Source organism: Sapajus apella, unplaced genomic scaffold, assembly GCF_009761245.1.
Source record: "Sapajus apella isolate SASKATOON/1434 unplaced genomic scaffold, GSC_monkey_1.0 scaffold7, whole genome shotgun sequence".
NCBI lineage: Eukaryota > Metazoa > Chordata > Mammalia > Primates > Cebidae > Sapajus > Sapajus apella.
This window is the reverse complement of record NW_022436947.1, coordinates 3,315,966-3,338,666: the sequence shown is the minus strand read 5'-3', so window position 1 is coordinate 3,338,666 and position 22,701 is coordinate 3,315,966. Positions and strand designations below refer to the sequence as shown.

At 35.8% G+C, this 22,701-nt stretch overlaps 1 protein-coding gene across 3 annotated transcripts in view; it reads left to right on the top strand.

Annotated features, from left to right (window-relative positions):
- TRIM24 (tripartite motif containing 24) overlaps positions 1-22,701 on the top strand; it is a 119,027-nt gene extending 96,326 nt beyond the window's left edge. For 2 of the 3 annotated variants that reach the window (XM_032275871.1, XM_032275870.1), the window contains exons 10-19: positions 2,877-3,050; positions 6,280-6,453; positions 9,215-9,350; positions 12,410-12,482; positions 13,464-13,632; positions 15,156-15,484; positions 16,524-16,656; positions 17,700-17,774; positions 19,524-19,673; positions 20,439-22,701. In XM_032275871.1, coding sequence (XP_032131762.1) covers positions 2,877-3,050; positions 6,280-6,453; positions 9,215-9,350; positions 12,410-12,482; positions 13,464-13,632; positions 15,156-15,484; positions 16,524-16,656; positions 17,700-17,774; positions 19,524-19,673; positions 20,439-20,648 — 1,623 coding nt within the window. In that variant the 3' untranslated portion in view covers positions 20,649-22,701. The remainder of the gene's footprint in view (positions 1-2,876; positions 3,051-6,279; positions 6,454-9,214; positions 9,351-12,409; positions 12,483-13,463; positions 13,633-15,155; positions 15,485-16,523; positions 16,657-17,699; positions 17,775-19,523; positions 19,674-20,438) is intronic. The other variant, XR_004268220.1, reaches the window with a different exon arrangement.

Here is a 22,701-nt window from a genome sequence, read left to right as displayed (position 1 = left end):
GAGTGTATGCAATTTATACTCTGCATCTGCCCATATATACAGGTAAACTGAAAAGAACTGTTTCTAAAAATCATTTACATGACAGTTCCGTTTTCTTCCTCTGAGGATTAACCATGTCATCTGCATGGTTAAAACAGTTGGGTAATAATAAAAGCAGAATAGTGGTATAACTAAGTGAGGCAAACTCAATAGACGTACATTTCTGTTTATTTGGCTCTATACAGTATATTCCATTAAACTTGAATGGATCTAAATTTGTGACAGAACACTGTCACATATATATTTTGCTATTTCTTTAGGTTTTTAACTGTTTCCTAATTTTATTTTTTAAGTTGCTTCCCCTGTCACAGGATTCTTGGACATTAACGCAACCATAACAGTTTAGGAGAGTGGGGGGAAAAATCTTGCATCTTACCAGACCATAAGCATCTTGATGGCATGGTTAACATCTTACATACCATAGCACATTGCACTGGCATTAAGTGACATTTCTTGGTTGTCAATATGTAAACATTAGTCTGGACGAAGGTGGTAAAAGACTTAAAAGACTTTGATTACCTTTATTCTCCCTTAAGGACCATTTTGGGTTAAGAAAATAATTTTTTCTACTCTTTACCTACAGAATTCCACTTGTTTAGAATCAGCATCTAAATCTGTTTTTCACTGGGTCTGTAATTGCTGGCTACTCTTGAAAGTTAATGAGACGTAAACTCAGTGGAAACTAATTTTTGAGAGAAGCAGTTGACCCAGGGGAGGATAGTAACTTCCAAAAATGGGAGGAAAAAGAAAAATAATAAAGCAGATAGGACTATACTTATTAGCTGTCTGCCTTCACAGTTTCCAAGTTTCAGGTGTTGCTGTTTCAACCTTAAAAATTACTTGTTTATTTGTCCCCCTGTGAATGTAGGGGGAAATAGGCTTCTCTTTGAGAAGCTGTGATCATACAGTTAAGATATGCTAAAAAGAATATTTATTTTGCAATACATTTCCAACTGTAGAAAGAATCAGTCAAAAAGATACTGGCATATAAGGCTACCTTTTTCTTCTAGGACTGATCTCAATTTCCAGAGCTAGTATTTATGAGCCCAGAGTAGGCTTGCCTTACTAGCCCTTGCCTTGTTTGTGATTCCTTCACCCAGCCTTCTGTAATCAACCAGGGTTGTTCTTAAGGAGTTTTTTTTTTTTTTTTTTTAAATATGTTTTCTGGCCATGCGCGGTGGTTCACGCCTGTAATCCCAGCACTTTGGGAGGTTGAGATGGGCAGATCACTTGAGGTCAGTAGTTCAAGGCCCCATCTCTACCAAAAGTACAAAAATTAGCCAGGCATGGCGGGCATGTCTATAATTCCAGCTACTTGGGAGGTGGAGGCAGGAGAATCGCTTAACTGAGTGGGGTGGTGGAGGTTTCAGTAAGCCGAGATGGGAGCATGACGCTGTCTCAAAAAAAAAAAAAAAAATTAAAAAAAAAACAGAAAATGTGTTTTCTTCTAAGGAGACTCATCCTCAAAGTTGTAATTACTCAGTATCTTAACATGTTTTGATAATGATATGGCAGACTAAACTTTTTTTTAGAGAGATGGGGTTTCACTGTGTTAGCCAGGATGGTCTCAAACTCCTGACCTCATGATCCGCCCACCTCGGCCTTCCAAAGTGCCTGGATTACAGGTGTGATACACTGCACGCAGCCGCAGACTAGATTTTTATTAAAGCCTGGGTGTGATGCCTGATATTATTAGCTATGTGACTTTTTTCAAATTATCTATGTTTTCTAACTGTTAGTTTCCTAATTTGCAAAGCAAAGGTAATTATACCTACTTAATAAGGCTCAATGACATAATAATATGTGAAATGCCTGGCAGGCTCAGTAAGATCTAAAGGTTATTAAGTTTCATTAACATCAGCTATTTTCATTATTAATGATTTCTTCATTTTTGAGTAGACCTGTTGAGCCAGACTACTTGTTCAAATCCGAGCTTCATGCCTTACTGTCTGTTAATCTTGGACAAGTGACTAAATTTTCTGTACTTTATTATAGTTTTCTTATCTACAAAATAGAAATAACCTGTGCTTCAAATATTATTGTTATGATTAAATTAGTGGATACATGTGAGGCACTTAAAGCAGTACCTGGCACTTAACTGCTCAGTAAATGTTAGCAGTTATAATTCTACCATCCCTTTTTTTTTTTTTTTTTTTTTTTTGGAGGTTTCAAGAGTATAGTTCTTGGTGAAAGATAATCATGAAGGACTTAGAAGGATACCAAAGATATATTTTACCTACTTTCCAACATGGCCTAGGTCCAATTCTGGTACAACCTACTTACAAAACTTAGGTGGCAATCCGTCTCCCAAGGTTCTTTCCTAATGAGATTATTTTTAAAAAGTTGTTTACGGGGCCGGGCGCGGTGGCTCAAGCCTGTAATCCCAGCACTTTGGGAGGCCGAGGCGGGTGGATCACGAGGTCAAGAGATCGAGACCATCCTGGTCAACATGGTGAAACCCCGTCTCTACTAAAAATACAAAAAATTAGCTGGGCATGGTGGCGTGTGCCTGTAGTCCCAGTTGCTCAGGAGGCTGAGGCAGGAGAATTGCCTGAACCCAGGAGGCGGAGGTTGCGGTGAGCCGAGATCGCGCCATTGCACTCCAGCCTGGGTAACAAGAGCGAAACTCCGTCTCAAAAAAAAAAAAAAAAAAAAAAAAAAGTTGTTTACACAAATTCTGAAAGTCTGCCCATCCCCCATTCCTTATTCCCTTGTAATCTTGGTAATTCATTGATCTGTGGCAGAGTTCTGTGTTTCTGTAAAAGTTTTATAAGAGAGATTTATCATTTGTTTTTCAGAAGATTGCTACTAAATCCGTTTAATTTGTTTTTTTCTAGCAACCCCCTCCACGTTTGATAAACTTTCAGAATCACAGCCCCAAACCCAATGGACCAGTTCTTCCTCCTCATCCTCAACAACTGAGATATCCACCAAATCAGAATATACCACGACAAGCAATAAAGCCCAACCCTCTACAAATGGCTTTCTTGGCTCAACAAGCCATAAAACAGGTATGTATCTACTTCCTTTTCTCAGTTGCTTATTCTGCTGCTTTCTACTTTCAAATCACATTGAATTTATAGATTAAGTAACAGGTTATAAAGAGCCAAGAGCAAGATTTCATTTTCATATATTAAAATAAATGTGAATTGCAAAGTTTGATGCTTCATCAATAAGAGAAATCAAACCGCTTATGTAGAAGTGATGGTCCAATATAAACAATGAGCCATAGGTATTAATTATGTATGGATAACTTTCAGGTGAGTATATTAAATTTCCTAAGATAAAAGTATTCTAACAAATATAAGTTATATTCTACAAAATAGAACAATAAATGAACCTTTGAAGTGTCTCAAGAAGATTTCTTGGAAACAAACTTAGTTATGGCACAATTTCAAGAGGCAATACATATATATCTGATAAAGTTTAATATTTAGGCCAGGCACAGTAGCTCAGGCCTGTAATCCCAGCGGATGGAGTGCCTGAGGTTAGGAGTTCAAGACTAGCCTGGCCAACATGGTGAAACTCTGTCTCTACTTAAAATACAAAAAAAAAAAAAATTAGCTGGGCATGGTAGCTCACACCTGCAATCGCAGCTACTTGGGAGGCTGAGGCAGGGGAATTGCTTGAACTAGGGAGGTAGAGATTGCAGTGAGCTGAGATTGTGCCATTGCACTCCAGCCTGGGTGACAGAGTGAAAATCCATCTCCAAAAAAAAAAAAAAGAAATTAATATATATTAATATAATACAGCTTATTTATATTCTTTTTTTTGGTTTGTTTGAAACGGAGTCTCACTCTGTCACTCAGACTAGAGTGCAGTGGCATGATCTCAGCTCACTGCAACCTCCACCTCTCAGGTTCAAGCAATTTTCCTGCCTCAGCCTCCAGAGTAGCTGGGATTACAGGCACCCACTACCACGCCTGGCTAATTTTTCTATTTTTGTTAGACACAGGGTTTCACTGTGTTGGCCAGATTGGTCTCAAATTCCTGGCCTCAAGTGATCTGCCTGCCTCAGCCTCCCAAAGTGCTGGGATTACAGGCGTAAGCCACCATACCCAGCCATATTATTTATATCCTTAATGTCTTCAGGTAAAAATATTTTCTGTGTTTTACATTATCTTAAAGTAAAAGTTATCACAGTGTTTGTCTTCTAAAAAGCTCCTGTGACAATCTCCTGTCCAGCTGATTGTAGACTGATTTTGGTTTTTTCCTGCAAGACTAAAATAAAGATGATGCAATTTTCATAATTCCATAACATTCATTTTAATAAAATCATATAAATATTTTATTATAAAAGTATGCATACTTTGTGTCTATACATAAGTTTGTATAATCAATTTGGCTTTGCTATATCATCACTAAATTTTAATATTTTAATTATTTTAAATAAAATTCATACTTAATTCATCATGAGAAGGAAAGTAAAAAGGACCCAAGCTTCACTTTGTCCTTAAATTCTACTTATTTTCCTAATAATTTTGTGACTTTTCACATTTTACTTGCCTCAGCTATAAAATGAGTATCTTGCCAGAGTTATGTTGAGAATTTATTCTTAAGTATCTACAAGCACCTACCACATATTCCATACTCAAGCGTTTACTTTATCTCTTCCCTATTTATTATATTTTAATGAGTAGATACTCAGCGTTTTTAAAATGGTTGTTGACCAAAAATGTAAACATGAATGAATAAGTAAATGAACAAGCCAGGAAAGAATCTAGTGGAAAATTGGTTTTAGTGGTAAATGAGTTTAACAAATTAGAATGTACTCATACAGTGGAATACTTTTCAGATATTAAGAAAATCAATAATCTAGATATGATTTTCTGAGTAAATTATGTGAGGAAAAACATGTAGAATTTTGTGAGGTATTATTTGTTTGTGTGTATTTTCCTCCAGTCTCATCATGTACATAGGAAACAAACCTGAAAAGATCCACCAACTGATTGTTCTTGGTAGAGAAGGAGGAAAAGGTGTGGGGGGGCGGATAGGGGTGAGGAATATGAGGAAGGAGTAGGTGGTAAAGAGGACATTCATATGCAACTTCATATGCTTCTGTATGTAGTTTTTACAATGGAATATATAAATTAGGTTTTTCAAAATTAAAATGTTTCAGACACTGTCTCTCTATATAGCGCTGTTCGTTTATGAATGACTGTGTTTGGGAAAATACAGCATCTTGCAGTACCGCTTAGTTACTTTCCTTCTCCCAGCATGAAAATGTTCAAACATAACAAAAATTGAAAGAATTACATAGGAAACATTTGTTCAAATTTTGTTCTACTTGCCTTATTGCATATTTATTCCTTTGTCTATTCATCAAGTCCTCCTATTTTTCTTTCGTTTTTTCATTTTTTTGAGGTGGAGTCTTGCTCTCGGTAGCCCAGGCTGGAGTGCACTGGTGCGATCTTGCCTCCCTGCAACCTCTGCCTCTTGGGTTCCAGTGATTCTCCTGCCACAGCCTCCTGAGTAGCTGGGATTACAGATGCCCACCACCAAACCTGACTAATTTTTGTATTTTTTGTATTTTTTAGTAGAGATGGAGTTCACCATGTTTGCCAGGCTGGTCTTGAACTCCTGACCTCAAGTGACCTGCCCACCTCAGCCTCCCAAAGTGCTGGGATTATAGGCGCAAGCCACCGCACCTGGCCCATCATATTTTTCAATAGGTTTTGAAGTAAATTGCAGACAGCAGCATGCATCACCTCTACATACTTCAGCATGCCTGTCATCATCTTAGTTAATATGTTTATCTCAGCATGACTGACAGTACTTTCCTCAGATATTTATCGAGGTCTAATTATGTTCATATATGAGAAAGAGGAACATAAAATCCTGAAAGCACTGGTCTGTAGCTTATTATTTTCAAGTGTTTCAGACAGGGATAGAAGAAATGTATGCTTTCAACCCTCCATCTTTACCTTGTAGTTGCTATGTATATATTTACTTTTTTTTTTTTCCAGTATGTATAAACCTGTCAATTGTGTACTGCGATTTTCTGGTATATACTACATGTTGTCTTCCAGCAAAAATCAGTGCTTTCTTGTTTGGTTGTTTTTTGTTTTTACAGGATTAATGAAAATTATACATACTTAATGCAGTCTCCCTGTCCCATTCACCTTCCATGTAAATTACAGTTGCACTCTTCTACTTCATTTTGTATGTGTGTGATTAGATAGACGTTATATTTTTATAAGCTTGTTGATAGCCCTTTTTTTTCCTTTCTTGTTACTACAGTGGCAGATCAGCAGTGGACAGGGTGCCCCATCAACTACCAACAGCACATCCTCTACTCCTTCCAGCCCCACAATTACTAGTGCAGCAGGATATGATGGAAAGGCTTTTGGTTCACCTATGATCGATTTGAGCTCACCAGTGGGAGGTTCTTATAATCTTCCCTCTCTTCCAGATGTAAGTAAACACAAAATTTATACTAATTTCTATTGAAAATTGTCGGCCGGGTGCAGTGGCTCACTCCTGTAATCCCAGCACTTTGGGGGAGGCCCAGGCAGATGGATCACTGGAGGTCAGGAGTTTGAGACCAGGCTGGCCAACATGGTGAAACCCCATCTCTACCAAAAAATACAAAAATTAACCAAGCATGGTGGCACATGCCTGTAATCCCAGCTATATGGGAGGCCGAGGCAGGAGAATCACTTGAGCCTGGGAAGCAGAGGCTGTGGTGAACTGAGATTATGCCACTGCACTCCAGCCTGACCAACAGAGCGAGACCCTGTCTCAAGAAAGAAAGAAAATTGTCAGTGAATTTGAATGTAGTAGAAGGCATGAATTTGTTACATTATAGGTTTTTACAAGTTAATCCTTTAGAATATTACAACAGTAGTAAAAATAAAAAGGTTATGAACATTGTACACATAACCTAATGTCTTTCAAGGCACCAGAGTTAAAGGTATTTGTAAATGAATGATTATGATGATGGATCATGGAATCTAAGCTGGGAAAGAAGAAAAGAAAGGATGTGGAAAGATACACTGGAAAGTTGAATGGCTGGACATCAGAAGAGATGAAGACAAGTTTGGTAATAGAAATCCTGTTAGATCATATTGAGAAGTGCAAAATTACCTCTGGTTTATATTATATGTAAATTAAACTCACTCTCCAAACTCTTTGTCAGTATGACTTTTTATTTATTGTTATATTTTTAAATGATTTTTATTTTTAATAGAGATGGGGGACTTCCTATGTTAACCCAGGCTGGTGTTGATCTCCTGGGCTGAAGGGATCCTCCTGCCTTGGCTTCCTAAATTACTGAGATTAGAGGCATGAGCCACTATACCCAGCCAGTGTGACTTTTCCATAGGCAGAAATTACTACATTCTGTAGACAGATCTCCATGTATATGTTGATTCTGTGTTTGGTCCTTTTTTAATCTCAGGTTAGGTAACTGACTGTCGTGCACATATACATACACAACCTAACATTAAGAAGCTTTTAGGAAATATCATGTATTCCTTACTTGGATCAAATTACCTATAAGATTGTGAAAAGAACTTTATTTTCATTATTTAATTTGCTTTTCAAATTGGATCAATTCATATTTCCTAATAGTTGCATTGTTAATCTTACCAGAATCATTCCATTTTTTAAATAGTTTTGTATACTTTAAATGAGTATAATACATCTATTTTTTCATGCATGGATGGTACATAGGAAAACTTACATCTAATCCCCATAGTTTTATTTGGCTTTTAGGATTATTCCACAATGTAAACAACTTTCCTTGTTTAAGTTCTCACAAATTTAGTTATTCTAGTACATTTTGTACTCTCTGAGAAATACTGGCCATGTATTGCCAAAAGAATATTTAAACAAAAATGACCCTGTGTATTAACCACCTGCCCTGATTTCCCCTGCCCCCATGAAAGAGAACCCACAGAAAGTAAAATTGTCATTCTGCTTTTTGCTCTGCAGTCCTCAGATGTGAACCTTATTACCTGAAATTCCTCATTTGGATTACAGAATAAACTGAAATGAGTGACCATTTTCTGATTTCTCCCAAAGATGTTTCATAACTAGTACCATTCTAGGTGCATAAGCAAGAAATTAATTCATTATATACAAACTGTGTTAAAGAATTGAACTGGAAAAGCACAAAAACATTGGTGGAAAATTTGTTCTTTGTAGGCATGAAATAATTTTAGTGTCTAAAGTGTTAAACTCTTATTAGGGATTTGTAAGTATTTTAGCCTGGCAATGAATTAGGAAAAGCAGTGTTATTTGTATTCCTATTACATTCAAGCAAGAATCTTTTCTTTTTTTGAGATGGAGTCTCACTCCCGTCGTGCAGGCTGGAATGCAGTGGTGCAGTCTCAGCTCACTGCAACTTCCACCTCCCGGCTGGAAGCGATTCTCCTTCCTCAGCCTCCCGAGTAGCTGGAATTACAGGTGTGTGCCAGCACACCTCGCTAATTTTTGTATTTTTAGTAGAGACAAGATTTTGCCTTGTTGACCAGGCTTGTCTCAAACTCCTGACCTCAGGTGATCCACCTGCCTCAGCCTCCCAAAGTGCTAGGATTACAGGTATGAGCCACCCCACCCAGCGTAAAGCAAGAATCTGTAGGGTTCACCTTTTCTCCTACAAAACAACAGTAATGTATTTAGTGATACATTACTGTTGAGGTTAGTACTGGAGATATATGGACTTCACCTATCTAGCACATACCCAGAGCAGAGCATCAGTCTGTGTAAGTATCCCCTTCAGAGGGTCTACTAAGTCCTATCTGTGTGAGGCTAGATTGAAAACCGTACACTACAATAGATTGAATGCTGTTTAGGGAGACATTAGAGATTTGCAAGAAATGTGAAATTGTGATAGTCTTCTCACCAAGTTTGTGTTTTTCATATAGCAACCTTTTGTTGTTTATTTTTAAATGAAGAAATTTTTTTTCAATTTTTAAGAATGTGAATGACTTGATACTCCTTTCTTTTGGCTCGTTTCTGAAATAGTGTCCTCAATATTTTACTAAGGTGAAATACTAAGATAGTGGAAACCTTTATTCAGCATTGTTTATGGGGAAAATGTTTATTAGAACTTCTCAAATGTGGTATTTATTTTTTGTTTCATAATAATTATTGACGTTTTCTTATAAATTTAAAAGTAGCTTTTAACTTGCAAAGTCAGAATGCCTGAAATAATTTCTTTTCTTGTAAGATTGACTGTTCAAGTACTATTATACTGGACAATATTGTGAGGAAAGATACTAATATAGAGCATGGCCAGCCAAGACCACCCTCAAACAGAACGGTCCAGTCACCAAATTCATCAGTGCCATCTCCAGGCCTAGCAGGTAAAGTGGACTTCTTTTGATTGTGAAAGGTTTTCTAGTTTTCACTTTACTTGGAATAAAAAATTACCCCTCTTCTCCTCCTTGTTTGATGCTTAATCTGAGTTTTTCAACTATTTAAAATTAGTATGCTTTCAAAGTAAACAAAAGTTAAACTTCTTTATCTTTTCATTCTTTCTTTCAAGTCACAGTCTTGCTCTGTTGCCCAGGCTTGAGTGCAGTGGTGTGATCATATGTCACTGCAGACTCACTCCCACCTCAGCCTCCTGAGTAACTGAGACTCCTTGCAGGTGTGCTGCTCTACCACACGTGGCTGTTTTGTTTTTTTGGTAGAAGACAGTCTTGAACTTCTCGCCTTAAGCGATCCTTCTGCCTTGGCCTCGGAGAGCTTTGGGATTAGGCATAAGCCATCACAGCAGACCTTCTTTACTTTTTCAATTTCAACAGAACTTCCAGCCATTATAGTACTTCCAGGGGGGAAATCAGTATTATATTCTCTCTTATTGATAAGTTGCCTGTGATGTGGTCTTTTTTAAGATGTAATTTGCCTAGGATCAAAATTTATTAGTGACAATAAGTAGAGTTATCACTCTTTTGGTGATTTGTTTGGTGTTTAATTTCGTTTGTGAATCTTAACATACCTACTCATTTTCTCTGAGAGGAAAACTGTAATATTACTTCTGAGGACATAGGTACCTTAAACCAAAATATGAAAAGAGGAGAATTTCTGAAGTCACTCACCAGTCACATGGACACAATTTAAATGGGGATGCTTATTTTAAACAAACTTAGGACAATATGGCAGATAAACTGTTTATCATATGACAAGTTTATACAAATAAGGAACATTTGTGGTATTGCCAAAGGACATGATCAGTAAGTAGGTAATTCCCTAAAGAGGAAATACATATAGCCAATATAGCAGATGAGACAAAAAATGTCATTCTTACTAATGATCATAAGAAAAATCCAAACAAGATATAATTTCTAAGTTACTGAATTAGTTAAGATTTAAATAATAAAAGTAGTCACTGAAAATGTAATAAGAGGTACTCTCATACATAGGTGGGATGTGTTTGACTTGTCAAAACATTTCTGGAAACCATCATAGCAATGTTACTAAGGTTTACATTTACCCGGTATTGGACTGTGAGCCAGACTGGGCAAAGTACCTTATATGTATATTACCTAGTAGGATATTTGCTTTAAGGGGCTTAGAAAGTGTATGTACCCTTGAACATGGTAATTCCATTTTAATACTCCAATTATAAGGAAATAATTAGAAACTGGATAGGCAGAACATATTTATTAATACTTATATTATTATGATTTACTAAAGCATTATTATTATTCCAGTTTCCATTCCCCAGTACTATAATCAAGACAGGCGGCTTCCAAATAATGGACAAATTACTTTTTGAAAGGGATCTTAAAATTAGTCAACACAGTTGCTATTCAACTATTTCAGAGTTTTGTAAATGTCATGTTTTTTCTGATTGGCTCCTGGTTTCAGCAAACCTAATTGAAACCTAATTGGGTTGGTATGTGAACTGCATCTCAACCCCTCCTCCTTATGTTCCCAGGAATGAGCCTAATGCTAATAAAGCTTCATTGTTTTCCTTTTTTTTTTTAAAGCCATTATTTGCAGTAAAAATTTTGAAGCAATGACCTAAATATAAGAGAATGATAAATTAGAATGTGCTCACTTATAAACAGAGTATTAATTAGCTATTCAAACAGTCCTTATATAGAGTTTTATGGCATGTTCATGGTATACTGTTTAGTGAAAACAAGTATGTAGAACCATATAAAAGATGTAAAAGTATGTTAAAACTGGAAAGATATATATGAACCTTACCAGTGTTTATATATGGATGCAGAAGTTATAGGCTGCTTGAATGTTATATCTTTATAAAAAGTTTTCAGCTATTCTAAAATGAAGCATGTATTCTTGTATTATCAGAAGAGTATAAATAGCCATTGTTCTGATTCATTTTGAAGCAAAGTCTCACTCTGTCACCCAGGGTGTAGCAATCATGGCTCACTGCAGCCTCAAACTCAGGCTCTAGCCATCCTCCTGCCTTACCATTCCCAGTAACTAGGACTATCGGTATGTGCTACCAGGCCTGGCTAAATTTATTTTTAGTTTTTTTGTAGAGACAGGTCTTTGTTGTCCAGGCCTTTTGTTTTAATTTTAAATGAAATTCTCCAGAGTTTACAAACAAATGAAATGGAATTTTTTTCTCTTCATTTTATCAACCATATCCTGTTGTTCATCAGACCCTTTAGAACTTTTGTCACTTTGAATTTTTTTTCTACTTCCCACTTGCATTGCGTTCCTACTGCTACTGTTTAGTTTGGGCCTTCATCAATTCAAATCAAAATTATCAGCAGCAGGTTTTGTTTTCTTCTTTCTTGGCTGCTTTTAGTTAGATTTTCCTTGTTCTAGTCTACAGTGCCACCAGAGCATAGCTTCTTTATTATCATTTTTAGGGCAGTAGTCCAGAATCCCTCTTTTGATTATTGCCTCAAGTCTGAACTCATTGATCTGACTTTGTGTCTTCCATTAGTTGGTCTCATTTTTGTTTACATGGTTTTCTTTTTTGAACTCCTTTTTCTATCAACCTATACCACCTTCTGTTGTCTTCTGTAGCTTTCACTGCCACTAGGGTCTCACTAAGGTCTTACCCCTGTTACTCTAATACAGAAAGACTTGGCAGTGTTTGGAGACATTTTTGATTGTTGTACCTCAAGCTGGGAAGTATAGAGAGATGCCACTGGTATCTAATAATTGGTGGAGGCCAGGGATGTTGCCAGACTTCCTATAATGCACAGACATTCCTCCACAACAAGGAATTATCTGGCCCAAAAGTCAGTAGTGCAGAGGTTGAAAAACCCTGCCAGTATAACAGGCTGTAACAGACTACTGAAAATTCAGCAACTACTGTTTCATAGAATTTCATTATGGTTCCTAGTTTCAATATAGTGCTAAGTTAACACATTCAATAGGACTTCAGTGCATAATTATTCCTTTGTTTTATGTCTGATTTCTCCCTGCTCAGGACCTGTTACTATGACTAGTGTACACCCCCCAATACGTTCACCTAGTGCCTCCAGCGTTGGAAGCCGAGGAAGGTAAACTGACTAAACCGTATTTTCTAGTACATAAAATCTCTAACTAGATTTCTATTGCCAGTGTTCAACATGTTTTGATACTCAATATATTTTGAACAATTTCTTCTATTTTTAATTAAAATTTTAATGACTATTTTAAGTTAATAAATTAGTTAAGAGATTAAAGTACAAATTTACCTTTGAAGATAGAAGAATATATGTTGAAAATAAGAAATGTCTGATATTCACATAATAGCAAGGAAAACATAAAAATGAATAGATATAACACAGTATATTATATGGAAACACAAACTTAGGAACAAGATAGTTTTATGCTAATTTGATCTCATGATGAAAAATTGATTCTACTTTAAAATAAATAAATGCGCAGTTATTGAAATTCTGTTTTCAGCAGCTGCTCTTCCTTCCCTGCATTATGCCTAAAAATTCCTCCTAGCTAGTGAACCCAATTCTTACTTTCTTAATCATGTGGCAGAATTGTTTCAGGGAGAAAAGTTTGCCTTTAATCCCATGAGAACATAGGGAATATCTGTAAAAGGTTTTTGTCCCATTACCTTCTTTAAATAACATTGTTTAAATAAATGATTATTTCATTGTCTTTAGACACTGACAAAGTGTTAATGTGAGCCTAGAGTTTACTTTGCTGCTGACTAAAGAAGGAAATGAGAAAGCCTAAAATCAAATGCCAGTTCTAAGATATTAAATCTGGTTGCCTAATTGTAAAGCCTCAGTTTTTAAAAAAATTTAGGTTTATTGAAATATCTTTCCAGATGTTTAACTATTTAAATAGGTTAATATATAAAACATTTTTATCATAAATGACACTCAGAGCAGTTACATTTCAGTTATGTAGCATTAGTTCCTGATGTAATTCTTGTTGTAAAAATACAGTATTATTTTAGAAAGTTGTTGTTATACTTTTTTATGAGGTATTTAGCTTCACATTCTTAGATGGTTTTTTCTTCTCTTTCATACTTATAGCTCTGGCTCTTCCAGCAAACCAGCAGGAGCTGATTCGACACACAAAGTCCCAGTGGTAATGTTGGAGCCAATTCGAATAAAACAAGAAAACAGTGGACCACCTGAAAATTATGATTTCCCTGTTGTTATAGTGAAGCAAGAATCAGATGAAGAATCCAGGACTCAAAATGTAATTATATGAAGGCTTGCAATACTATTCCTATGCATGGTGGGCAGGGTGAGAGAAACTTTTAAATAGCTCTTAGGAGGGTTTTTTTTTTTTGTAATGTTATATTAAACTCTCAGTAAATTAAAAAGCAAAGATGGAAAAACAGAAAGGTTTTTAAAAACCTGAGGCTCAAATATGGAACCTGGAAAGTTGAAAATGAGATATTCTCTAACCAGTTTTATACCCAGGCAAATTATTAATCAGACATGAAAATACATTTTTGTTCAATTTCTTAAAATAATTCTTCTGTACTCATTCTCACAAAGATAATTGATGATATGAATCATCAAAAATATAGTAAAACAAGAAAGAGGAAGATATAAGATCCCAAAAATGGAATCTGACACAGAAGAAAAGGGCAAGCCCCAGTACAGCAGCAGCAGCAGCTTGTGCAGTACAGTCTGTAGCAGGAAGACATAGGACTCAAAGGGATATATCTAAAGGGGGAAAAAGACTTCAACAGTATTGAGAATCTCCTATTGTAGATTGTGAGAATGACATAGAAATATGTACCTAGAAAAACAAGCAACTGAAAAAATAAGGTAATTACTGAGTCTTAGTGAAAGAAGAAGTTTACAAAAAAAAAATGTCATAGTACATTTTTGGGGTCTGCAGTGAACAATATTTACATAGTCATAATGAAATAAACAAACACCAGAGTACAAATGTAACTAGAACTGTGACACAATCAGGATATAAACTGAATATGCATTTAACCAAAAATTGTGATTTTTCAGAATACTTAACCAGTACAAATTCTGGTCAGTTGGAATAGATACTGGCAATAAACAGTTATACTGGCACCTACCAACTAAAAAATCAATGCTTCATAAAAATGATGTTAAAAAGATGGGGTGAATGGTGGTGGTGGCTTTGTGTACGTATAAATGGAAGGAGAACGAGGTGGGAAAATCAGGATGTAAAAACCTAATCTCTTGATCTTCTACTAGTAAGGATCATAGATGTATTGCAATTTTTAACAATCATTTTGTTTAGAAATATGGAGGTAAACGGCAGAAGAAAAAGCTAGATTTGAAAATAGTACTTCAAAGGAATGAGTGCTTTAACTATATCTACAGTTATTACTTTGAAATTTTTGAAAACATATTTGAAGGAGATAATTTTTGTTATTGATTTGAAATTCTTGCCATCCTGGGCTCCAACAGAAAATTTAGATTCATCTTACAACTTTTCTATCTTAGGTATAAGTTGAATGAACAGTTCCAGTGAAGTATATTATAGGTCATGTGGTTGATTTTCCACCCTCCCCACCCATTTTCTAATTTCTGTAGCCATCAGCAGAGTCAAAGATTTTTTTTATATCTTGATATTTTTTAGTAGAGGTCCATGTCTTCTATACCAGTTAGCAGTAAACATATACTATTCTCATTAAGATTCTTTTGAAGCAGCCAGGTGCTCATTACAGAGTGGTTTATAATTCAGAATTGCAGTAGTGATAAAAAATTTTTTTTAATCTACTGCAGGCCAATTATCCAAGAAGCATACTCACCTCCCTGCTCTTAAATAGCAGTCAGAGCTCTACTTCTGAGGAGACTGTGCTAAGATCAGATGCCCCTGATAGTACAGGAGATCAACCTGGACTTCACCAGGAGAATTCCTCGAATGGAAAGTCTGAGTGGCTGGATCCTTCCCAGAAGTCACCCCTTCACGTTGGAGAGACAAGGAAAGAAGATGACCCAAATGAGGACTGGTGTGCAGTTTGTCAAAATGGAGGGGAACTCCTGTGCTGTGAAAAGTGCCCCAAAGTATTCCATCTTTCTTGTCATGTGCCCACATTGACAAATTTTCCAAGGTAAGATAGTACTTTCCTTCCCACGTTGTTTTACTATAAACTTTTGAAAATTATTTTAACAGAAAGCCTTTGTAAAAACTTAAATTCCACTTGGCACAAATGTATATTCCAAAATCCAAATGAATAGTCTAGGGTTTCCCATACCCTACCACTTACTCCTTGTGCTTCTCTCCAAAAATTAATCATTCAGCCTGAGCAACATAGGGAGACCCTGTCTCTACAAATAACTTAAAAAACTAGCCAGGTGTGGTAGTACATGCCTATAGTCCCAGCTGCTCAGGAGGCTGAGGTGGGAGGATTGGTTGAGCCTGGGAGGTTGAGGCTGCAGTGAACTGTGATTGCACCATTGCACTCCACACTGGGCAACAGAGCAAGACCCTCTCCCTAGTCAATATGAGGAGGAAAAAAAAAAAAAAAAAAAAAAAACACGTCCTTTAAATCATCACAGGGGGTCACCATAAGGAATAATGTCTTTATGCATAACAGCTACCACAGTTTATTACATATTTTTGCCAGGCACCAAAATATCATTTATAAGTAATTCAAGTAAATTCTCAAACCCTGTGGCATGATGATGATCATCAGCATGACCAAGATGGTTAAGAGCCAATGGGTTGATCTCTCAGTTCTTTGAAGGCTGTAGTTTTGAAAATTTAATTTTATAAACTTAGAGTAACAGGAACAGTACAAAGAGCTTTGCTGATTCCTGAATCCTTTGGGGGACAAATTCAATTATGCCCTAGATATGTGAGCCCTAGATTAATGTGTTAATTTATTTAGGTGTTTTTTTTCCCATATATGTATCTCATGCCTTCTTAACTAGATTTTGATATTAACTTAGGGCCTTGCATTATATTTCTGCTGTTTCCTTTCAGCATGGTGCAGTATACCTAGTAGGTATGTGGTAAATGCTCAATGATTAAAATTCATGCCAAATAAACAACTCTGTATCATAGATATAATGGAGGAGGTGGGAAAGGGAAATAGTGAAGAGAGGAAATGATGCATTAGGAATTCAAAAGTACATTGTCCCCAACAGTGGAGAGTGGATTTGCACTTTCTGCCGAGACTTATCTAAACCAGAAGTTGAATATGATTGTGATGCTCCCAGTCACAACTCAGAAAAAAGGAAAACTGAAGGCCTTGTTAAATTAACGCCTATAGATAAAAGGGTAAGTCTTTTAGACAATTTTTTTGGTAAGATCCATTATTATATTGTAGTGCAATATTTTACTGTGGTGCCTTTCATCAAAGAGGTGTATATCCAATCAGATTTTATACTGATCCTCTTATTTAGGTGTATTTTTTTTCACAAAGGTATATGAATCTTACAAACTTTCTTTAAATTAAAAAAAAAAATCATAGAATTATGCATGTATTTTATAGAAGCTTATTGTACCTGAACAAAATGGAATATGTACCTTGACTTTTAAATTTAATCTACCTTAAGTAAATTTCTATTTTGTTTTATTTCTACCATAGATAAGTTTTTTCCTCAGGATTGCCAACAAGGAGCTGGGTTTTTTCTTCACTCTTCCTGGAAATAATTCCTTTTTTTTTTTTTTTTTTTTTTTTAACTGAATGGGACTAGGCTTATGCATCAAAGCCACCCGATATATTTAACTGTAAATAACATTTACAGCTACCCAGTCAACACTTTGTTACCAAAGAAACCCCTTTGCAAAATTATTAAGTAGAATAATAGTATGGAAGTTGTTATGCAAGAGGGCACATACCCATTCACTGCCAGTACTACTCAGTGTCTACTGGGATAAACCCATAAGCAGGGAAGTATGAATAGCAGAGCACATGGTTGGACCTTCTACATGCAGAGAGGTGCCTTAAGTCTAGATGCACATTGAAAAGGTTCCACCTCCCGTTCTCCTAAGAGACATGGGTTCTTCCTTTATTGACTATTAGTAATTTATAATAGACTGGGGCAATAAGTATAAATTTATTGTTGGAGAACTTGAAATGGGTTTATAAGTGATACTGTCTTAGTACATTTAATTACAGGGACTGTCAAATATCACATACACCCTAAATTGTCTAGTACAGTTCAGTTAATGACTGGGAAGGAGAAGAAAACCCCAAGAATCAATAATTTTGTATTCATCAGATTTTTTTAGTCTGACATTTTGGGGCCTCTGAGATTATTTAAAATAAGCCATGAATTGTTTTATAATATTTTATCTCAATTTTTATTTTTGCTTAGAAGTGTGAGCGCCTACTTTTATTTCTTTACTGCCATGAAATGAGCCTGGCTTTTCAAGACCCTGTTCCTCTAACTGTAAGTATTAATGTCAATTTGTGCATGTTCACACAGTGGAATGCTTTTTCTGGAATTTTGTTACGGGAATCTAGTTTAAATGCCATTTTTCAGTACTTTTTAATATCTCAATCTTAAAGCTTATTAATACATAGTGAATGCTTTGATCCTAAATAGATACACTTCAGTAAGTGGCCCAAAACTTGTATTCATTTCTCAGGTATTCTTTCTTCTTTTCTTACTTTACTTACTGTTCTCTGGGATGTTTGGGATGATTTCTGTTAATCGTATCCCAGGAGTTTTAGGCATGTTTCCGAAGCTGTTGGAAAAAGAACTTTGTTTGAAATAAAGACATCATCCATCTCTCCCAGCAAAATTTTCTATATTTTTATTTATAGGTCCAGACTTCAAGTAAATAAGTAGACTTTAAAAATACAAAAAAGTTGAGGAAGGGTGTGTGTGTGTGTACACACACTATTGACTTCAAAACAGTTCATAATGAAAGTTTGATGTGACTTTAACACAAATTTTAGAGTACTGGAAAGGGCCTAGTACCTGCCTCCCCCACCCCCCAAAAAAAAAAAAAAAAAAAAAAAAACTTCTATAATGCCTGAAATTCCTTTTAAAATTTAATAAATTTGTTCTACAGGTTGGTAAATCTCAAAAATTAATCCCAAGTTAGAAGAAGAAAACCAGCTCAGTAAATAAATTCAGCTGATAAATAGCTTCTTTCTTAAGAACAGGTTTTGAGAACTGGATATAGGATATAAATACTTCCAGGGAGAAGGATCTTTTGTACCCAAAAGAGGCAGTGTAAAGAAGTTAAGAGTGGCTTGAAACAACAGTACCAACTTGAAAATGTAACCTTGAATTGCGCTTTTTATTATCTTGGCTTCCATTTATGTTAATATCAACAACAGTGACAAAGTAGCCCCCTTTTTCTTAATAAATATCATCTCATTTAATCTCTACAAAATACTGTGCGTTTGGTAGGATTATCCCTATTTGGAATATGAAGAAACTAAGGTTCAGCGAGGTTAAGTAACTTACCAGGATCATGATACTGAGCAGCAGAGCCGGGGATTAAACCCAGATCCAAAGTCCTTCCTCTTTACCACTTGCTATAGTATATGCAGCAAAAACATGTCAGATTCTACTAGAAATGATACTCTCTAGTAATTGCTTTTTATTTAATAATGAACAAGGAAAACCTAGATGATTTAAGAGAGAATATGTGAAGATAATTTTTTTTATTAAAATAATTGGGGCTTGGCACAGTGGCTTATGTTTATAATCCCAGCACTTTGGGAGGCCAAGGCAGGCAGGTTGCTTGAACCCAGGAGTTTGAGACCTGCCTGGGCAACATGGCAAAACTCTGTCTCTACAAGAAAAAAATTAGCCTGGTATATTAGTGCATGCCTGTAACCCCAGCTACACAGGAGGCTGAGGTAAGAGGTTGCTTGAGCCCAGGAGGCAAAGTTTGCAGTGAGCTGAGATTGTGCCACTGTACCCCAGCCTGGGTGACAGAGAGAGACCCTGTCTCAAAAATAATTGGTTAAACTTTTTGGGAAAAAGTCACACAAACCTTTACCATTGTGTGGTAGGTGCAGTGCACACTTGTAAACACTGTTAAATGTGTTTCTTTACTAATGACAAATAGCACAGAGAAGAGCAATGAGAACATTCCAAATAAGCACATCTTATAGAATGTATTTAGGACAATGTAGAATTCAGCTATTTGTATTATAGCATCTCATTTTATTTTGAAAGGTGCCTGATTATTACAAAATAATTAAAAATCCAATGGATTTGTCAACCATCAAGAAGAGACTACAAGAAGATTATTCCATGTACTCAAAACCTGAAGATTTTGTAGCTGATTTTAGATTGATCTTTCAAAACTGTGCTGAATTCAATGAGGTGAGGCTGGGGTGGGGAGGGGAGGGGATGGGATGGGGCAGGAAGGAATAGCAGTGTGAAAATCATTTTACACTAAACACCTTGTCAACATTGAGGATACCAAGAGGTCTGTGTTAGAATAAATTTCTAATTTTTCAGGTCAGGGAATGCAGGGGAGAATTCAGATGACTTTACCCACATTTATATTCAAAGGTTTATTAGATGGTGATTGAAATGCAAATCACAGCCTATAACTGAAAGACAAAATATTTTTCTCTGACCTAGAAACATTTTTTATCATTCCCACCTTTATTTCTTATTTTTTGTGTTGATCTTGAAATACTAAGGATGTGGTCCAAATAGCTGTAATTTAAAACTTTCTCATCTGTCAGTTCATGTAAACATCTGTCAGACAGAACACTTTTGCTGCTGGCGGTTCTGTTTGTTAACTCATTCTAAGTACTACATATTTCATTTAGTTTGTTCTAGAAATACCTGGTTCATGATCCTATGGTTACGGCATCTTAACTGATCTATCTTTGGCAATACAGTCCTACCATTACCACCTTCTTTTGGAATAAGCCAGATCTTTTAGAATAAATAAGTCAGTCTTTTATTTTAGCTCACCTTCTGTAGACTTTGCCTAGTCCTAGACTATTTATTTCAATGACTATGCATTTCAAATGAGCTATACTCTTCAAAACAGCTCATTAATATGTACAATCTCAGAAGCCAAAAGTGTGATTTATTCCTTGTTTTACTCATATTTTTATTTTTACCTAACAGCCTGATTCAGAAGTAGCTAATGCTGGTATAAAACTTGAAAATTATTTTGAAGAACTTCTAAAGAACCTCTATCCAGAAAAAAGATTTCCTAAACCAGAATTCAGGAATGAATCAGAAGATAATAAATACAGTGATGATTCAGATGATGACTTTGTACAGCCCCGAAAGAAACGCCTCAAAAGCATTGAAGAACGCCAGTTGCTTAAATAATATGCAGCACCACTGGCTTGTGCTGGTTTTTAGATTTTTTTGTTTTCAATAAACATTTGTCAGTAATTTAACATCACTACAAAGAAGAGTTTGTGACTACTCTGATCTCTGTTTTGGCCATTTCCTAGACTTTGATTTCCTTAATAACCCATTTTTGTTAACCTCTTATCACTAAGAAAAAGAATAAAGAAGGAAATGAATGGAAGAAAGAACATGGAGGGAAGGCAGAAGGGATGGAAGAAGGAAGCATTGAATACAAAGACATTCTTCCCACTTCTTGGATTTTTAAACTACAATCTGGAGCGATGGCTACTGTAGAAAGGAAATAGACTTTGTATGAACTCTTAAGTTGAAAAGTATATGTGGTTTGGATGTGTGCGCTAATTCAGTTTTAGAAATACCACTACCCGTGAAGTACATGGCCTGACCATATGGGTTAGGCGTAGTATACTGAAGAACAGTACTCCACAAACGTGGGTGGTAACAAGAGTTCCATCCCAGGAGGCCAACCGGTGCAACAGAAGGGTAGATTAGATGCTATTAAGAAGGCACCTAATAGTACATTATGTAAGAGGGCAACTGTATTAAAGAAAAATCAGGAAAACAAACATTTGATGTTTTTGTTTTTATCTTGTCTATAGAGGTATTGGTATAGCAGGTTTTCAAGGCCATTTTTCATACCTTTCTAGATCTAGATTTTCAACTTCTTCCACTGAGGGAAGTATACATGTTTGGTTTTGCTGTGTGTCTATGTGTGGTTTAACTATACAGGTGATCCTTTTACAACAGGCTCCTTGTTTGCAGTATAGCTTTTAGTGGAACTACCCAAAATATAAATACAGCAGTGTGCACTGTATTTGATGTGAGGTTTCTTCATCATATACCCTACTGGGCATTAAATATAAGTTCCTCTAAAAGGGACTCGCTTTTGTGGTTTTCATCTGTCTATAATTTGGAATGAAAACGCGTTGTGGGATTTTGGGAACAGGCAGTTGGGGGAAATAGTGAATTTTTTTTTTCCTGAAGCATCTATCAACCATGTTTTTCTTTCAAGAGTCAGAACATCACATTTAGTCTTTGATCTGACTTAATTCTGATTTTCCTGATAGAGATATAAAAGACCTATATTCTGAGGACAAGCATATTCTTAATGGGCCAGACCTAGCCAGTTCAACTGATACAAATTTATTCCTTTTACTTGTTCAGTGTTTTTTTTAGGATCAGATGAAATGTCAAAGAAAGAAACCAGATTAAGATAGAAAATTGCTGTGCCATACACTAATCCAGCATTTGACAAAACACCTATTTTTAGTTTGCCAAAGTTAATTTTCCTTTATAAATCATTAACTGGAGTAAATTTGTCTCCTTAGATGATAGAATAAAAAGAGCTGACTTGAAAGAAGGCTATTATTTGCATTATATCACCCCCCATAAATTCAGCATAGACGACTTGGTTTTATCTACATGGCTTTACTTAAAGTGGAAAGTGTTCTGTGGCTAATTCATTGGGTTTTCAGGTATTGCTAAAGGTAAAATACAAAAAGAAAACTTGTTAGCAATAGCTTCCCATTTTTTATATATAGGTCTCAATCATAATATGTCAATTATATATTGTTAAAAAGTCCTAATCACTTTTCCAGATGTGTGTTACATGGTAATGTTTGTCACTATTTTAAAGATGCATTTGACATTTGTTCTCCAAAGAGTGCTGGAATGGATTTTGGTAACTGTGCATACACCTTTTGTCTGTCTTTGCTCTAGGATTTTATTTTTAGCACAGCAGCTGTCGCGCTTTTGCTAATAAGTTATTGGTATCTTAGAATACTGTTCGTCTGACAGTTTGTTCTTCCATACTTGTCTCCTGAGTTAAAACAGCAATGCAGATAAATTATCTTGAGAGTCATCACAAAGGGAGTTAGAACTTGTGAGAGTAAAACTATAATTTCCTAATGAACCCCAAACTGTCACTATTACATTCAGTGCCATATTTACCTTTTAAAACAGTATTTGTTTCTCCCTAACAATCTTTGGCTGAATGAAAGGCAGAACCATA